Here is a 19708-nt window from a genome sequence, read left to right as displayed (position 1 = left end):
AACAAAAATGGTGTTCACCCCCTTCCCCCAATATAATAGTCATTTCAATTCATCAGAAAGGCAAGTTTTAAATTAGCATGACTCCTCAGTACCTTTTGTGTTTTTTTTTTTTTTGTCAGAATCAGAAAACAAGCCGACTTAGAGTAATACTCTGAGAACAGCTGCATTCACTGGGCAGTAATGTTTTATTGCTTTGCTTTTCAAGCCAGCAGAGTTTGCCTGAAGGTAGGATTCTGGTTCCATGATTACATAGCATACCTTAAGCTCACTGTTTAGGGGTAATCATGCCTTAGCAGTTCTGTTATCTCCTTCTTTCACCCCATCAGAAAGAACGCTCTTCCTGTCAGGACTACACACCCTCCTTCATACTCTAGGTCAAGTCAGACCTTGGAAATAAATTTGTGAGAACACCCAAGAAAATCACCCCAACACTAGCCACCATTTTTATGTCTGTCTAAGTGCCTCTTGTGAATAGACTTAAGCAGCTCTCAGAAGGCAACAACTTGAGAATCGTTACCAGCATGTGTTGTGAGAACAAATAAAGCAAAGGATATCTTGTGTCAAAATGTGGCCATAAGCTTACTTCTGTACTCCCAAAACACTGTAGTAAGCTTTTGATCTGCCAGCTCGTGATGCAGGAGTTTTTTAGAAATCCATTTTGTGTTATTTGCAGCTGTTGCTTGTACAAGCACAGAAGCCTTTCCTGCATCACATGCTGCCTGCCTGGAAGGCACATGTTTTCTATTGTTTACTTAAAACATCCCATAGGATTCTGTGTAGGCTTCATGTCTTTAAAGGAATGAGTTTTCTACTAGACCAAATATACTGCCAGTTTCATAAAATATTGATTTAAACATCAGTATGTTAACTGTCAGGCATACTGTAAGAGTAGTATTTAAAGAGGCTCAAGTATGCTACTCAATGGCCAAAGGTGAACCTGTGGCCATTGATACACACTAATGCCTAACACTCACGCACTCCACAAGCAGTAGCATGAATTCAATAGATAACCTGCTGGCTATGTGTGAGAAGCTAACATCAGCTATAGGGATTTCTAGGGGGAACAGTAATTTTCCTTGCATTTGTGTAACCAGACAGCTAATATAATACAGCTATTCTATGCTGCCATTAAGAGCATTGCTGAAATAACCATCTCATTACACACAGTAATGAAACTATATTTTATTATAAGCAAACCCAGCTTTTATATCACCAAGAAACCAGGACTTATACACTTTTTGAAGAGCTACCCATGTAGCAACTGCTATACTTAAAAAAAAAATTGGTACTTCCAATTAGAGGAAAAGAGCATGGAGTGTTACAAAAAAAAAAATCAAATCCAGAAGTAATTAGAAAGTATCTGACCTCAACCTAGTTATGCAAAATCTGTCATATCCTGGTCCTTCCAGACAAGATCCAGACAAATGTCACTAGCTACAATTCACAATATTCCAAAGTAAGTGACTAGTAGCTCAAACTTTCTCAATGTTTCTTGCTTACCAATTCCAGACATGCAGTTTGGCAAAGACACTCTACTGTAGTCCACACAGTGTGCTCTTCAGAAACTTTTTAGCATGTCCTTCCTCAAAAGAAAAACAAAACAAAAACAACAAAAAGCACACCCAAAGTCACTGGGTACACACACTGCGTCTTTGTGGGCAAAAAAGAGGGTTGATGCAGTGAGAAAGCTAGATAGACAACTCAAAGGCAACAGCAGAAGCGTATCTGAGAAGTCTGGGGAGAGGCAGGAAACTATCTTCAATACTCTGCATTGAAAGGATAGTCCTTGTGGGTTTTGCACCTGAAAGAAATCGAGGAGAACATTATTCTAACAGCTGAAAAATACTACATGCAGCTGTACTCCCTGTAGAGAATCAGAGGAGGAACTGAACTGTATAAACAGAGTCAGTTTCAGACTTCTGTTTTCTTTGGTGATGTGTTTCATTTGTAAACAAAGATTCTCAAGTATCTTCCTGTTGTTCAGGCAGAGCATTTCAGGCTGTGGGACCTAGGCACTTCACAGATCACTAATTCAAGGTTCTACTGTCTACTGCCTAGAGAATCTTTTTTGCAGTCTTTCAAAGACTTCATATCTAGCTTCAGGCTTTTAAGTTGCAAATCGTCAACATTACTTCTTGAATGTTCACCCACTTCTCCAGTAACCCATTAAGATCATAGTGCCTTTTTTATAACATACATAAAAGTTAGTAAAGATAAATAAAATCCCACAAGCAAAGTTGATCATGAATTGAGTCTGCCTCATACTCCTATCTCCAATATAGACAAAATGAAGATTATGAACAAGAATCCTTTTCTTGGAATTCCAGCTACAAAAGCCTTCTTGCAGACTGAACTCAAGACGAACATCAAGTTTGCTTTATGATCATCATAGTTTGGTTCATGATATGAACATCTGAAATTTTACTGTGAAAAAATATTTTGAAGTTGAACTCTTTGGAAATTGAGTTTGAGTATCCTGAACCTTAAACAGGTCTAGTACACAAAACTGTGACAACTTATCAGTTTAAAAATATCACTTACGTGCTCATTGCACAGGCTCTCCAGTTTCTATTAAAGCTGAGAATGGTTGTCATCTCTTCTTTAGTCAGCTCAAAGTCAAACACCTAACAAGAGAAACAGCTGGAAATCACCTCTTCAAACAAATCAGACTAAGCAAGACTCATAGAATTAAAGCACAAGTCCACATTGGAGGGGTGCTAGTGAGAAGAAATGGTGGCTTCAAGAAGGAGGAAGAGGAAAAAAAGCACCTTTGGATTTCCAAGACTCCACTAGCAGTGGGAGAAGGAGGGAAGGAAGCATTTGAAAGTTCAGAAGTTGGAGGTTTTTATGTGCCAGCTGTTCCAAGAAGCTTCTTGAGCATTTAGAGGATGGAGGCATTCTGCAACACTATTTGTAAAGGATGCATCTGTTCATTGTGTCTCCAGTTTCAGCTTTACCTTAGCCCTCATTATAGGTAATGTGAGAAAAGCTCTAGTCCTCATCTGAGGATTACTTTGGAAGGCTGAGAAAGGACCACTTGCTCCACAGAGGGAAAGGATGCCATCCCTGCATACTGGCCACTTGTAATCACCCACCTTGAAGTTCTCCACAATGCGCTGGGGGGTGATGGACTTGGGAATCACAACCACATTTCTCTGGATGTGGAACCGAATGAGAACCTGCAGAAAGAGACCACGGAGTCAGAGAGAAGAGCTTTTGTTCTGTAAGAAAGTAGGAGCTGTAAACTGTACAATTCAGCAGAACTAACCACTCACAGCAGAGCTGCATTTCAAATTGTACCTAAGTCTCAGCAGCGCCTTCTGAAGTGCAAATAGAGCAGTGGAGTCCTGTGGTAGCCCTTCCAGTCTTATGATACAAGGTTTGTTTCCTTCCTACCTAAACATAGGTAGTCTACACAAGTGTTCATTTCTCTGCACTGGCTTAAGATGAGAAGACAAACATTTGAAGATGGGTCAAGAAAATGTTTCTTGTTGATTGTCAAATAACCCTTTCAAGAAAGCATTTCAGACCATGCAATAAACGAGCTGCACTGCTATATAACACCGCAGCTCAGTGAATGAGGAGTCAAGCTCTTCATTTTACATTGTTTGTCAGTAGCTGTTCTAAAGAACAACAAATCCTGTGTTACAGGAAGCAGTACCCACTGTCCAGCACCCACCTACCTGTGCCGGAGTTTTGTTGTGCTTGGCTGCAATCTCTTTAATCTTGGGGTCATCCAGAAGGGAAGGATCCTCTGGTTTAGCCCTACACAGAGCAAAGAAAGACCAGTGGCAAGAAACCTCCACAGAAAGAGCCAACCCAGCAACAGGAATCTGTATCTTGATGAATGATTAATGGAGCACTTGGAGTCTCAGTGCTTCAAGCGTAATCCCTGCCAGCTCCCTTGCAAAATGGCAGTGAGTCTTACCATGGCCTGTCAGGAGAGCCAAGGGGACTGTATGCAGTCACAGCGATCCCTTTGGATTGGCAATAATTGATCAGCTTCTCCTGGGTCAGGTATGGATGGCATTCGATCTGAAACACAAGAGTACAGAAACTGACAGTGGCACAGCTACTTTCATGTTTCATTATTTTTTAAAATCCAACCAAGTGTTGATTTTTATTGTAATTTATAGTCTGCATGATATTATGCAGCATTTGTTTCTGTATATCCCCATTCCCCTTCTGCTTGCAAGTGCAGGTGTCCAAGAACTATAACACCATTTTCTTAAAACTTTCCTGATCCATATTATTTCTAACATGAATTATCATCTTACTAACTTCTGAAGTGAAGTTCATCTCAGTTCAATGAGACACACGTGCAGAAGTACCATAAAGTCATAACAATGGGATAGCAGACCAATAGAGTACAAAGTCCTCTTACCTAATTAAATGTTGTAAAAGTATTAGGTTTTTACAGATTCCATACTGCCTCAATACAGGCATTGTTTCATTCCTTTTTATCTGCTTTATGTCAATAAGCATGCAGAATATTCCCAGTCTGCAAATATTTAAAGTAGCTACTAATTGCTACAGATTCTATATCTTCAAATTACTCTGCATTATATAACTTTTAGAAATGCATTTGTGCTTACCATTAGTTTCCAGAAGACTATCTACATACTTCTTAGTGCACCAGATCTGTGTTCTGGCAAGTTAATGCACTGATATGTAGTACAGAACAGACATTATCCAATTATCTGGCAGCACTGAATTAACATGAAGTTTTGCTGCTTTACATAGATGGACTTTGAGGATAATTTCATACCAGGGAGCAGTACTCTTCTTTTAGCAGGCAAACTCAAAAACCTTTTCTGACTACACTGTCATTCAAGCTTTCAAAGAAACATGCCATTGGCAGGTGGAACAACAGCGTAAATCATGGGATTAGATTACACCCTTGACTGCTTTATTTATGGTTCTGGCTGCTTGCTGTTATCAGAAGCTTGCATGGCTGCTTCTCTTCTGAAGCATGTTGAAATATTAGATGCAACAGGGCACAACTCAGTTTTTAGGCAAATTATACATTTATTTTGCTTCAATACTACTCAGAATAACAGAGCATTTAGCCAAGTTGGGTATTTTCTCTGCTATTCAATAGGTAAGATTCAGACCATACAAGTGAGGCAAAGTCATCCTTACCTGCCCACCTGAACTCAAGTTGAAAAATTCCTGAGTTGCATTATCTAGTGGTATGTTCAGGCCATGGTGAAAAGCCTCCGATATATTTAAATAAGTATTTTAAGATATTGCAATACACACTGACAATGATTAAATACTTGACTCAGATCTTCTTCATGAACTAATTAGCAATATTATCATAATGTAATTACTGCCTTGCCAAACTGGTATCTCACCATGAATGAAACTTGCATACTGGCTGCATTCATAGTTAAGAACGAGAATGACACTGTAGACACTTCATTTAGAGTCCAGTAATTCCAACTAATCAGAGAGAAACGGTTTGCAGGAAGCACTATAATCTTGTATTAGGCTAACTGGTAAGAGTTCACAAGACAAGAGTTTCAGACTTGCAACTGTTTCTTCAGACGCAGTAAGTATTGAAGGACAGCCACCAACACCCATTGGTGAGAAAACTTAGCAGTGTGGAAGAGACATAAGGTCAACATCCCCTATACAAGTGACAGAGGAGTAGTTGCCAACTACAGTGAAAAGTTCTTTGGCAACAAGGTGTGGTAGGTCTGATAAGACTAAGTTTCCTAAAAGTAGATTGGACTGAATATGAAGTTAGTCCAGAATTATGAATTTTGCAGCTGTCAGAAGGCTTGTTTGACACTGGACAGACTTGCAGGGAACACTCCCATTAGCTTTCTGAAGACAGGTGTTAAGATCCCTTTTTAGTACATATGCTCAAGCTATCACAGTAAGTTAACCAGTTCTTGTAATTCAGTATTGAGAACTTACTGCAGTCCCACAATAAGCAGAGCAGTTTAGGACAAGACTAGATAAACACAGGAAATCTATCACAGGACCTGTCTTCCTTAACAACTTGACAAGCTATGAGCTTGTCATGTTTGCAGGTGATGCCAAACTGACCAGTGGAGAGAAGTGGACAAGAGAAAACACTCAAGGTGGGCTGCCACTTCAGAGGGACCTACTCAGGTAGTGGGAGAAGTCCTACATAAACCTTACAAGATTCAAGAAAGCTGCATGCAAAGCCCTGCACCTTGGAAGAAAGAGCCCCCAGCAATGACACAGGCTGCAGCCTGACTGCCTGGGGAGCAGCTCTGCTAGGAAGGACCTAGTAGCTCAGCCTGCCATGGCTTCAAGCAAGCCAGTAGTGATCCTTGGCAACAGGAACACAGCCAGTAAGTCATGGGAAGCGATCACCCCCTTCTACTCAGCATCTGTCAGACCACCTTCAGAATACAGTGCCCACATTGCCCCCTTCCCAGTCCTCTCAGGAGAAGATTGGGAAACTGTCAAATTCAGCAGAGGGACAGCAGGATGGCTGAGGGCCAGAGCACCTACTGTATTAGGGCAGGTTGAGTGAATTAGGATTGTTCAGCCTGGAGAAGGAAGGCTTCTGGGCTCCTAGTAAGTTCTCCAATACCTACAAGAAGCTCATCAGAAGTCAAGCCAAGCTCTTCAGTGGTGCATGGTGAGAGGAAAACAGACAGCATGCATAAATTGAAACAAGACAGGTTCAGACTAGATACAGGAAAACTCCCTAAACTCCCTCATCCTAACAAGGAGAGGGTGTCAGGCAGTGGAGCACACTGCCTCAAGAGCCTGTGCAGTCTCCAGCCTTGCAGGTTTTCAAGAACTGACTGGATAAAGCCCAGGGTAGCCTGATCAAGTGTCACAGCTGATGTTGCTCCAAACTGTACATTACACTATATCCTGAAGTCTTCTGCAGTCTGTGTTTTCCTAAAATTTTAAGTGTTGCCAATACACCTGGACAATTTTACTTTACAGCCTACCTTCTAAGTCCATTTCCTCCCAACCCTCCTCAAATCTGTAAGCAGTCCATAAAGCATTCCCTGTTCATTTCCTTTAGTCTCAAGTCATCAACAACAGGAACTGTCTTCTCCACAACAGAGTTGAAAAATCATCCAATTCTCCACCAAGCTCTTGTACATATCCTGGGTTTTATTCAACTGAAATGCAGATTTAAGCTCAGGGGATTTTTTTCCCCCCTCCAAAATAAGATATGCTGGAGCTGCTCCTTTCAAGCAGTAGTGCAGAAACTCCAACCTTATCCCATAAGAAGATTTTCATAATACTTGAAACACAGAAGAAAAAAGCATTCATCTTTGGTCACTGAACTGCTTACCTGGTTGTTGGCAGGCTTGTATTTCAATCCTGGCTTGTTCAAGATTCTTTCTATCTGTTCATGGTTGAAGTTGGAGATTCCAATGGCTTTTACCAGACCAGCATCCACCAGCTCTTCCATGGCCTAATGGAAAGAGCCAAATCAGCATCTGATATGTATGAAAGGGTCTGTACACATTTTTCCTAACATGGCTTATTTTGTCCTTTTCACAAAGAGAATGTATTTAGATCTGCAGCGTTTGTCTTGAGACAAACAAAGCACTGGTATATTTATTCCACATCTCCAGTCTCAAAGCCCAAAGATTCATTCTTTGAGATTACAGGAATTCATGATGACTTGGAAACAAAAAATCAACATTTAAATATCCACCATTGTACCAGTGAGTCCTTTCAAGTAGTTCTGTGTACATGAGACAGTTTAGACTGCTGAAGGTAGTGAAGGCACGGCAGAAACGTCTGAGGACAGAAGATGTGACTCTTGCTGTGGGCAGACTTACCTCCCACGTATGTAGAATATCAGTGTTGCTGGGTATTGACATGCCTTTGTCATCTGTTGGAAACAGGTCCTCTCCTGCCTGTCAGTGAGAAAACACTTGAAACATTCTCTGCTGTAAAGGTTAACACCAGCTGAAGACCATGATATCACAAACATAGTGCAAGAAATACTAATATTCATTATCTACATTCTTCAGTCTTTTCTTTTGCCTTCACATGGGTTTGTGGCATTTTTGTCAGCAGTCATCTCATAAAGACAACTACTTCACTGGACACAGCAAAGTCTGTTGGGTCACCACAATACGTACGTGAAACAGGACAATTCTCTTGTAGAATTATTTCCAGCTTACAAGTTTGCTTCCTGTGTTATGCATTTTAATAAGATACACTGTTATGCTCACATAAGAGCTGTGCATTTTTGTAGTAAGGACCCACTTAGGACCTAGGAGCGTCAGTCTGTGAGGACCATATCTGCTGACAGGTCTTTCACAGGGAACCTCATTGTTTCAGTTGCTGGCAAAGGGAATGTTGCAACAGTCTGTGTCCCAGTTAGGGCTGGCTATGATTTACGAACTTCCAAAAGCAGGTGTTTTCTAGGGATACCTTACTATACTTGAACACATTTTCACTTTGACAATTCTGTTCACATTAATCTAATATTAAAGATACAGATACTATGAAAACCACAAAGAACAGTTCTCAGAAGCAACAGGTAGGGCACAGATTTTGTTCAGGCTGTAGCAGACTAAGCTTACACATTTTCAAGCAGACATCAAATCCTTTGTGTGTAGCACATTAAAGTTAGGAACTAAAAAGCTTCAACCTTTTAGAATGTAAAGTCTATGGAACATTACGACTCCTACAGCAACGGTCAACTCAATTTATATTAATGTTAAAGATGCAGTGATTACAGACAGAAGTAGAAAAATATTCTCTGAGTCTGAAACAGAGGGAAAAAAAATCTGTCAGACAGCAGAGTACCACCCTCCTTCACACAAAGCAGGAACCAAGTCATTGTTGACCATACTCTGGATTTGTAAGAGACAACACAGAGGTAGTAGTAATAAGAAGGAGAGCTGCATAATTTATACTTGCGGCAGGGAAACCTGCCCCTACTACTAGGTCTACTTCTTCTACAATCAAAAGAGAGGGTGCTGTGCAAGCAAGAATCTCAGAAGCAGGAATCAACAGCCTGACTCATGTGCAGGCACATGATTATCTTTCTCAGATGGAGACATTGTTGGGCTGTAAGACTGCGTAACTCTTCAAAACTGCCAGCTATAACAGAAAGCCAAGCACATTACTGTACCTTAAACCCAAGGGGCCAGTGGATGAGGTAGAGATCCAGGTAATCCAGTTTCAGGTCAGCAAGAGTCTTCTGGCAGGCTCCCTTTACCAGATGTTTTTCATGAAACGTGCACCACAGCTGGAGACAGAAAGCCAAGGCACACCATGAGCTGCTGGGCTAAAAGTTCCTGGAACATTTCTGTCCCAATCAGGAGAGATCTCTCTTTTGGAAGAGAGTGTGAAATTAGGTTCTTATTTCTCTTCAAAGAAGGCTTGCTCTGTGGGCAGGAACAGCCCCCGATAGCAAGGCCAGTGATGCAGTGGCAGCACACAGAGCTGAAGGGGGGCACTGCAGGCAGCAGAAGCAGCCTCGACCAATTAAGTCATTATTTAAAAGCTACCCACAACAGGGTCAGGTGCTGCATAAAAGACAATAGCAAAGTTTAGTGCTGGGAAAAGCTCAAAGCATCACTCCTGTACTCAGCACGTATCCCACCTAGTTCTCTGTGCAGGTAGGGACGACAGAATAAGCTTGGACCTGGGGTTACCACAAGAACGCCATTCTCCCCGGGGCTCGTACACCCCCAGGCCCCTACCTTGCTGACCACGAAGAGCTCCTCTCGCTTCACAGCCCCCTCCTTGATCTTCTTCTGGATGCCGTCCCCAACCTCGCTCTCGTTCTGGTACACGAAGGCGCAGTCCAGGTGGCGGTACCCAGCGTCGATAGCGGCCATCACCGCAGCTGCCACCTTCCCTGGCGGGGACTGAAGGGGAAGGACAGCGCCTGAGGAGCGCCCACCCAAACACACCGCAGGCCTCGTGCCCGTTAAGACCAAAATTCAGAAAGCCACCCCACCGAAAACACACTTAAAAAACAAAACAAAAAAAAAAAAAAACACGAACGAGAAACAACCCCCAAAAAAGCCGACCTCCGCGCAGGCCGCCCGCAGGCCGGGCAGCGGCCCCGCGCCCCCGCGGCCTCCCCCTTCCCCGCGCCGCCGCCCGAGCCGGGACCCCCCCCCGCTCACCTTCCATGTGCCCAGCCCCACGATGGGCATCTTGGCCCCCGTGTTCAGCTGCACGTAGGTCGCCATGGCCCCACACACACCGCCGGAGCCTCTCACACGCCGCTTTAATAGCGCCCGGCCCGCCCCGGAGCGCAGCGAGGGAGGGAGGGAGGCGGGCAGGGGGCGGTGCCGGGGCTGAGCCCCCGGGACCGCTGCTCGGGGCCACTTTCCCTTCCCTTCCCTTCCCTTCCCTTCCCTTCCCTTCCCTTCCCTTCCCTTCCCTTCCCTTCCCTTCCCTTCCCTTCCCTTCCCTTCCCTTCCCTTCCCTTCCCTTCCCTTCCCTTCCCTTCCCTTCCCTTCCCTTCCCTTCCCGGTGGTGCCCGGGGGTCATTTGGGAAAAGCCAGATTTAAGAAAAAAAGAGCTCTGTTTGAATGTTGGGATTGTTATTTTTTTTTTTAACGTGTTTTGAAAGCTGCAGGAGAGGAACAGTGAGTTTTTAGTGTGTGACATCATAGCCGAATTGCCCCGCCGTCCTCAGGGAGGTGCTGAGGGCCTCGCAGGACAAAACGAATTTGTATTGCACGAGTACGCGCTGGCACGTCCAACATCGGTGTCGAAACCCTGTGGACAAGCGCGTGCTGCTCTGGCGAGGAGGCTGCAGCGCAGTGGAAAAAGCCAGCCTTGGCCACAGGAGCATGTGGGGAGCCTCCTCAGGTGCCTCTCCCACGGCAGAGGCCTGTGCGCTGTGCAGCGCTGAGGTTTTTGCTCCATTTAACTAAGGGCGGGCAAGGTAATGGATTTTCCTCGCTAATGGTCCTCCTGTTCTGTGTCAGCGCCATCGGCCGTCCCCGGCAGGATGCGATGTGTTTTCACTTGGATCGCAAAGCACTTACATAACCCCGTGCTCATGCGCTACATTTTCAGTTCGCTTTTCCCTGCTGCTTTCAGCTGGGGGAGATGTCTCCATCTTGTTACAAAAGACCTGGGGCAGAAGTTCTGCACTGGGCCCTGCTCTTTGTTCTCGCGAGTGAGAGGCTTTTCCCTCGCCTCTAAGGCAAACCATTTTCCAGCTGTCTGTCTCTCCCAGAGGCCCTGCTGGGGCTGTCACGAGGCAGCGGGGCCTTGGGGAAGGAAGAAGCACTGCCTGTGTCACCGGGTGGCAGCCAGCCTGGAGAAGCTTGCAGGGCCTGTCCTTGGTGCCGTGCCTGCGTGTTCCTCGGCTGTGAATGCTGCAGAGGCCGAGCTGCACGCTGCAGGAAGGGCTTCTCTTTTCTTTTTTCCTGATCTGTGCACGAGGTTTCGCACTGAAACAGGATGTGTAGTATCATGAGTTTCTTGCTTTGTTTTGCTGACTTTGCACTCTAATTTCACCACAAGCGGAGACTTCGGAGACCAGCAGTGTTTGGGATCTGGGAAGAACCAGATCCAAAATAATGGAAGTGGGTATGTCCTTGTGGAGGTGGTGGGCTTCACCAGCAGAGGCTGTGTGGCCCGCTGAAAACGTGCAAAGGAAAACTCAGGGGGTGGCAGAAGCACAAAGTACAATCGCCTCTGCTTGTAAGGAGGACAGCTGCAAGGGTCTGCAGCTGTAGGCACCGACAGGTGCAAACACAGCCAAAATCAGTGCTTTGAGGTGACAGCATGTCAGTTTCCAGCTGGAATCACAGCAAAAGTGGGTGCCTGGGGGAAGTCGCCAATGGCAGTAGGAATTTCTCTCTGGCACAAAGAGAAGACCTTGGCCTCTTCCTCGCGCTGCGTTCATATCATACCAGGAGCATGCTGTGGTTGCTTCTCACCTCCTTGGAGTTAACAAGGCTTTTTGTCTTTGGGCTTGTCTGTTGATCCCAAGTGCTGCATGTGCTTGAAAAAAAAATGCTGGGGACCAGCCAAATGTCGAGGAAATGCCACTGCTGCAGATTTTTTGGGATGTGGCTTTTGTAAGGGGAGAACAGAGCCCTGCAGAGTCTGGGCTGTGTGCTGCTTGCAAGCAGGGCCCTGCGCAAGAGAGGAGGGCTTTGGGATCTGCTAGTCAAGAGCTGTGTGGGGCAATGGCCTGATCCCGCTCATCCCACAGGTGCTGGATATGCCCCCAGGGAAGAAAGAAGTAATTAACTGCAGTTCCTTGCACTGCTGGATTGTGCTTACAGGGAAGGGGGAGGGGACTCTGAATGGGGTGGGTGATCCCTGATGCCATGGCCCAAAAGCCCCAAAGGCTGGGTGGTTACTAATGCCCCTCTGGCATTGCCTGATAAGCTGCTGGGATGTTGTGTGTTGTCCTTATGTAGTGTACTGAGGGGAGCATGCCAGAAGACAGGTGTGAAATCTGCAGCATGGCCAAGGATAATGTTGGGAGCCCAGTAGTGTCGCTGACCTGGGAAAAAGTGTTAGAGAGGGGTAGTAATTTTCCATGCTCCCAGCTGTTATGCAGGGACTGCGGTACCGTGGGTGTAACGCATCACACTGAACACTGCTGCCTTGTTTCACTCAGACATCCCTTGGCTGTGACTGCAGCTTGGAGGATGACCCCGAGGTGCAGGTTGAGTGTCTGCACCTGTGCTGTGTAGGCACCTAAAGTTAGGCAAGATGAATCTCACTCAGAGCCTTTAGCAGCTGCCTGTGACTTATGAGCAAAAGTCACATTTCGTTCTTGGCCTAGGGGGTTGTATATAACTTTTTTTTTTTTTTTTTGAAAGAAGTTTTAGTTGGAAAAGAAATATCAATTCTGTCTACAAAAAGCAGAATCTTGAACTCATGAAAATAATTGACCATTGAAAAGAATTCAATTCCTGCAGCCAAATTGTACACATGGTCCAACATCCTGTCTCACTCCTAACTCTAGTCTATGCAAAACCATATATACTCAGATTTTTAAAGCAGAAAATATTTTTGATCAGGCAGGATTCTTATTTCATTGTTGCATTTAAAGATTAATTTTGTGTGCTTTGTTCGTTTGTTTTTGTTTTTTAAATATGGGCATTTGAATGAATTTGTATGCAAAAGTTTGGCTTCATTAATAGTTTTTACATAAGGATAGAATTTCACAGAGAGCAATAATGTGAAGCACATGTTGAAGTAGTTATATCCAAAAGAAAGTCACCACTCTGCTGTATTTTGACACACAGAAGAAAGCCTGTGTAAAGTAGTGCCCAGTACACACCTGTATGTTTTCTGCATAAGGAAAATTTAGAAAGAGGGATAAAAGGGGTGGCGGGTGGGTACATAAGGGAAAAACAAATGAACAAACCAACTCTTGGGGTTAGTTTTAAAGTGGTGAAATTCCTGGTTGTCTCCCTCATCCACAGGAACCTGGTCTTTACTTCACATTCCTCATAGGAGGTTTTTATCCAATGTTCCCAGGTGCTGTCTTCTTCTGACTGTTGCACTGATGCAAGACTGAGTACAAATGTAAATTTGTATTTCAAGGTCTCTCTGTGTTTTCTAATTCCACATTTGGGCAGGAAATTATAACAGCTCACATTTTGTTCATAGAATCATAGAATCATAGAATATCCTGAGTTGGAAGGGACCCTTAAGGATCATCAAGTCCAACTCTTGACACCGCACAGGTCTACCCAAAAGTTCAGACCATGTGACTAAGTGCACAGTCCAATCTCTTCTTAAATTCAGACAGGCTCGGTGCAGTGACCACTTCCCTGGGGAGCCTGTTCCAGTGTGCAACCACCCTCTCTGTGAAGAACCCCCTCCTGACGTCAAGCCTAAATTTCCCCTGCCTCAGCTTAACCCCGTTCCCGCGGGTCCTGTTCTTTAGAACTAATTCACTCTGTCCTTTTTTTCAAGGAAAGTAAAAAAAAAAAAAAAAAAAAAAAACAAAAACTAACGTCACTGAATACATATCCTGTGACTTCTTGACGTGCAGCAGGAGGACAGATGCAATAAGAAAGCTGGATAAATTAGTAGGAAGAATATCAGACCAAACTCCAGAGGAGGGCAGGATATGACCATCTTCAGTATTTTGCATTGAAATGGCACTCCTCATCAGTTTTGCTCTTGAATAGAAAGGAATTCCTTTCAGCCATCAAAATAAGTTGTAGAATTAATTTACTCCGGATTTGTTTTCCTGGAAGGTATGAGCCCTTTGTATGCTGGGAACACCTTTGTCCCGTTGTCATTCAGACTCTCAGCATTCTAGGCAGTGTTCAGACATAAAATGTGTATATAGTATTCATAAAATAAGGGTTTTGAAAAATAATAATGACCACTACCACTTATGTGCTCATCACGTGGGCTCTCCGGTTCCTGTTAAAGCTGCTAATGGTTGCCATCTCTTTAGTCAGTTCAAAGGCAAACACGCAATAAGTAACAGCTGGAAATCACCCCTGAACATGAGAGATTGTAAACAAGATTCACAGAATTAAAGAACAAGTCCACGCTGGAGTAAGTTAGTGAGAAGAAATGACTGCTTCATGAAGGAGGGAAAGGAAAGAGGCATCTCTGGATTTCCAAGACTTCAGTGGCAGAGGGAATAAAAATCAGAAGCTGCAGTTTTATGTGCCAGCTGTTCCAAGAAGCTTTGTGAGCCCTTTGTGTTGCAGAATGCTTCCATTTCTCAAAGTTGCATCTTCCTGCCCTGATCCAAAGGAAGATTTACAAGGCTTTCATATTCCACTTAATCCAACTAAGCATCTCGTGAAGTACTGATGGCCAGTACCTGCAGTACTGATTAACACCACAGGAGAGCACCGTAGTTCACAGGGAATGAAGAGCGAGGATCCTTTGCATCCTTTGTCATTAGCTGTCCTTCATGCTGTGTATCCCCTGGCTTAGCCCTACGCAGAGAAAAGCTATCAGCACAAACCTGTACCTAGATCAACAATCAATGGTGCATTTGTAGTATCAACCCTTCAAGCACAATCCATGCCAACATCCTTGCTACTTGCAAATCAGTCTTACCATGGCCTGTCAGGAGAGCCAAGGGGGCTGTATGCCAATGAAGCGATCCCTTTGGATTGGCAGTACTTGATCAGCTTCTCCTGGGTCAGGTATGAATGGCATTCAGTCTGTCAACACAGAACTACAGACATTGATAATAATACAACTGATGTAACTTGCTGCAGGGATAATCACCCAATGCAGTTACAGGCTGATTTTTTTCACACTGTGCCAGTTTTGCAGGATATTATACAGCCCTAGTTTTGTATAGTGCCTACTTACAGTAAGGCTTCCTGCATCTTTGGCTCTTTGTGCTGGGGAAGAAGGGTTTCCTGAAGCTTATCTTTGGGTTCCTTCACCCCAGGAAGGAATGTTCTGAAGTACTTCTCTGAGATATCTAAGCTGCAGTTTAGCAAATACTTAAAACCCCTATGCCTTGTACATACAGTAATAATTGTAGAGTGAGATTATAAGGGCATGCTGCATCTGCTATTATTTCATTTTCTCTGTTCTTGTCATAAAAGCATAAAAGCCCCTTTTTATGATTTTGTGTGAAGGGATTCTGTAGGTTTGGATGAAGATGCATTTTGTCTTTTCAGCCTGCTCTTTTTTTTTTTTTTTGTAACTATAAGCAGAGAAAGTGTTAATATATCTAAGGACTGAAAAGCTCAGGAGACTAGTGCTCTTAGTAAATCTACAAGAATTAGTGAATTTGGAACTGTAAGAGTCTGCTGAATCTGTACAAGGCCACTTGGAGAAATAAGCATCTACAGCAGGTGTGTAGCTCCTGCATCCAAGAAGGTAGGGGCTGCTATAGGTAAATGAAGAGTAGGGTGATTTTAATATATATATGTATATACAGTTTATATTTTATATATATATTATATATATACTATTCATATTTTATACATTTTTCAGGGCAGATACCAGGGTGCCTCTAGTGTCAATTCATGCTCTATTTCTGCACATATAATTAAAATTGACTTCCCATTTTTTATTCCAGCAGCATGACTCAGCAAGTTGTGCATGTGCCTGTGTGCGTGCACACACACAAGAAGGAAGAAATGCATGCATTGTATAAACAGTAATCTGCTGATACTAGGAGCTTGATTCTTTCACTAATAGCAGGTCAAATAAGGAGCTTTGGGAAGTTCCAGTTGTAATCCGTGTCCCCCAACTTCAGCCCCATCAGGATACAGGAGATCCAAAACATCCTTATGTATATTCAGAAATAATCATAGGGTGGGATTTAGAGTGCACACTATGTCCACTTTGTTCCCTCTTTTTCCATATCTGGATTCAAGTGCAATCAGATCTTTATAATCCCTGAAAACTAGTCACCTGAGGGCACTTAGCAGTCACTTACCTGTTTGTTTGCAGGCTTGTATTTCAGTCCAGGCTTGTTCAAGGTTCATTCAACCTCCTCATGGTTAAAACTGGAGACACTAGCGGCTTTCACCTGACCAGCATCCAGCAGCTCTTCCATGGCCTGACAGAAAGAGGAGCAAAGTCATCATCTGGAATAGTAGACAGGTTCCGAAGTGACATTCTGATGCAGCTTGTTTCTCTTCATGAGAGGACATGACAACTGTTTGTACTTGGAACATCTGAGGGAAGAGGGGCCTGTGGTACAATTGTGCCATGTCTTTTGTCACACCCGAGCCCAAAGGCTCTTTTCTTAAGATGGTGAAATTCATGCCAAGTTACATGTGGAAAGCAGTTACACTCAATATCCTGCTCTTGTTTAGGCATGAATAGAACCTAAAATGTCTTTATTCCAGCAAAATATATCTGAGCAGTTCAAGGACTGTGGTAAAGTCAACTGTGATCATTAGTCAGGTCCTTTGATCTATAGCTCCACTGAAGATTATCAAGTTTGTTTTGAAAAGCTACTTTGTATGCCATGAAATCAACACATAAGATGTGACTGCTGAAGGTAATGAAGACATGGAAGAGACTGCTGGGGACAGAAAACATGGTTCTGCCACTGAGACTGAGCTTACCTGCCACATAGTGTTGCTGGGTATTGACCTGCCTTTGTCAACTATGGGAAAGGGTCCCCTCCTGCCTGTCAGTGAGAGAACACACTTGAAACATTCCCTGTTGGGAGGTTAGGTTAATACTGCGACAACTGAGGACCATAATAGTTTAAATGTCTAGTGCAGGAAACACTAGTACTTGTCTGTATCCTTCATGCAGGGTTATGGCATTTTCTCTTTAAAAACAAATAAAAGGAAATGCTTAGGTATGAAGAACATGTAGGTTAGGTCTGTGGTGAGTCACACCTGTGGAATAAAATATACTCTGCACACATGCAATTCTTTTGTGGGAATCCTCAGTTCATGTCAGTGGCACAAGGAAAATTGTATCCCACTGTATGAGAGTAGAGCCGTATCCCCACATCTCCATACTACTCTACACCTAGTTTGTTTTGCAGATGTCTTAGTATAAAGCCATGACACTTTCACTCAGTGGCTTTGTTCACATAAAGCTAATCACGACACCTTTGAAAGTACAACGTACAGTTGACAAGATCAAAAGCAAGAGACAGAATGAAGCTCTTGACTTGGCTGTAGCAGAAAGGAAAAGCTAAGGCTAGAAATAGGCTGAGGTGCCGGCTTCTCTGAAGTGCAAGCAGTCTGAAAGTCTCACCTTTTGAAATCTAGGGCCTGTGAAACAATGTGAAAGCTCCTACAGCAAATGTCAGCTCAATCTGTATTGCATTAAGGACTCAGTGATTAAAAAGTGAGACAGAAATCAGAAACATTGTCTTTCCTCTAGTAAGTCTGTAAAATGCAGAGGAAAGAATTACTGTCAGACAGCAGAGTACAGCTCTCCTTCCCCTAAAGAGGGAGCTAAGTCATTGGCAGGTGAGCATATTTTGGATTTGCAGAATGCAATACATAGACAAAAGTAAACCAGCAAGCTCATGCTTACAGCTGGAAGGCCTGACCTTAGTGCTAGGTCTACCTCTCCCAGTATCAAGAGGGCAGAGGATGCCAAGCAAGCAGCAGTCTCAGCATCAGGGTTCAAGAGCCTGCCTCAGGTGGCCAGAGTAGGGCTGAATGAACGGCACCAGAGCAGTGCTGGTGCACACCACAGACACGTGATCTTTCTGGACTGAAACAGCAGTAGTGCTGTGAGCATGACTGTCAGTTTTGAAGAGCTCTCCCATGTAGGAAAGTCAGTGGAGTTGCTGTTGCCGCACCTTGAACCCAAGAGGCCAGTGCATGAGGCAGAGATCCAGGTAATCCAGTTTCCCTTCACCAGATGTTTTTCATAAAACATGCACCACAGCTGGAGACAAAAAGCCAAACCACACTATGACCTGCTGGGTTAAAGCAGTCGTGTGCTGTCCTACACAGGACAGGAACACTCTGTTGTCTTTGGAAGGCCATGAGGAATTAGGACATCCTATTGCTCTTCAAAGGGGGCTTGCTCTGTGAACAGGGCTGGCCTCTGACACTGAAGACAGGATGTGCTGTGGTGGTAAACTGAAAAAACAATCCTGTTCCTTCAGTTAAGACACATACAAGCCACTTCATATAGGCAGATAGTGTTCAAGTTAATAGTTTCTGTGATGAGCCAAATCTAATATTTCCCACATATGAGAAAAAAAAAAAAGAAAAGAAAAAAAAAAGAAGAAAAAAAAAAAGGAAAACAACAACAACAACAAAACCCCACAGTACTCATTCTGGGACAGCGTCAGCTTGAGTTTATCATGCATTTTGAACAGTTGTGGAAATAAAAGAGACTGTGGAGCCTATCTTGCATAACTGCCTACATGATGAAGTGACAATAAGAAGTTTATATCAGCTTTGGTCTGAACTGTGTTCTGAACTGCTCCATGCTGCAGCACAGTCTTTCCCTACTGCTTTGAATTCCCTCCTATGAATGTGCTCTATACACAGCAGATCCTCCCCTGGATCCTACATTGCCTGCTCCCTACCTTACTGGCCACAAAGAGCTCCTCTCGTTCCACAGCACCTTCCTTGATTTTCTGCTGAATCCCTTTTCCAGCTTCCTTCTCATTCTGGTGCATGTAGGGACAATCCAAGTGGTGGTACTCAGCATCTATAGCAGCCATCAGTGCAGCTCCTACCTTATCTGCTGGGGACTGAAAAAAGATAGAAACACGTTCAAAGGCCTTTTTTTTTTTTTTTTTTTTTTTTTTTTAAAGAAGAATTATGCCATACAATGCTCTTAAAATTATATTCATTTTATACGTGCAGGCTCCTGGGCTTGAAGGCAACCCCCAGCCATTTCTCCACAGCCCCACTCGCACGGGCAGGCGGAGCCGAAGCCCCAGCGCCAGGCACTGCTCCACAGCTGACCCAGGAGGAACCGAGTTTTGTGCCAGGGAGCTCTGACTCCTTGCTGCCATTCCTGAGAAGAAAAACAGTCAGCAACTGCCCTGCTGGAGAATTTTAGTTTGGTGGAGGGGGGCATTGGTCTGTACCGTAGTCATCTACCACACTGGGTTTTCAGGCACTGCACAGATCACCATTTGGTTTTCGGTTCTATTAACAATTGCGCAAATCTCTATCAGAACCTGCTTGAAACACCCGAATTGTCTCATAAAGCTGACAACTCAAGGAACTCAAAGTAACCTTGACACACATTTTAGATTATGTGCCACAGAGGCAGCACTCGGCAGTGCTGAGTCTCGCTGGTTGTGCCTCCCCATGACAGGCCGCAGGCTGCTGCCACCACTGCCGGCCCCGTGGCAAGC

The 19708-nt window shown here is 44.0% G+C and overlaps 1 protein-coding gene across 1 annotated transcript; it reads right to left on the bottom strand.

The window, feature by feature from the left end:
* Positions 1–1162: 1162 nt before the first annotated feature.
* LOC311214794 (aldo-keto reductase family 1 member B1-like) lies at positions 1163–10231 on the bottom strand. Its single transcript, XM_084295567.1, has 10 exons — positions 10107–10231; positions 9675–9842; positions 9101–9217; positions 7794–7871; positions 7298–7420; positions 3929–4035; positions 3684–3765; positions 3096–3179; positions 2542–2624; positions 1163–1801 (listed from the first exon to the last, which is right to left on the bottom strand). The coding sequence occupies exons 1-10, from the start codon at positions 10170–10172 to the stop codon at positions 1759–1761; spliced, it is 951 nt and encodes a 316-aa protein (XP_084151693.1). The 5' UTR covers positions 10173–10231; the 3' UTR covers positions 1163–1758.
* Positions 10232–19708: the final 9477 nt, after the last annotated feature.

This window comes from Netta rufina, assembly GCF_964035555.1.
Source record: "Netta rufina genome assembly, chromosome: 1".
NCBI classification, from domain to species: Eukaryota; Metazoa; Chordata; class Aves; order Anseriformes; family Anatidae; genus Netta; species Netta rufina.
The sequence above is the reverse complement of the archived record's forward strand: the minus strand, read 5'-3'. Positions and strand labels throughout refer to the sequence as shown.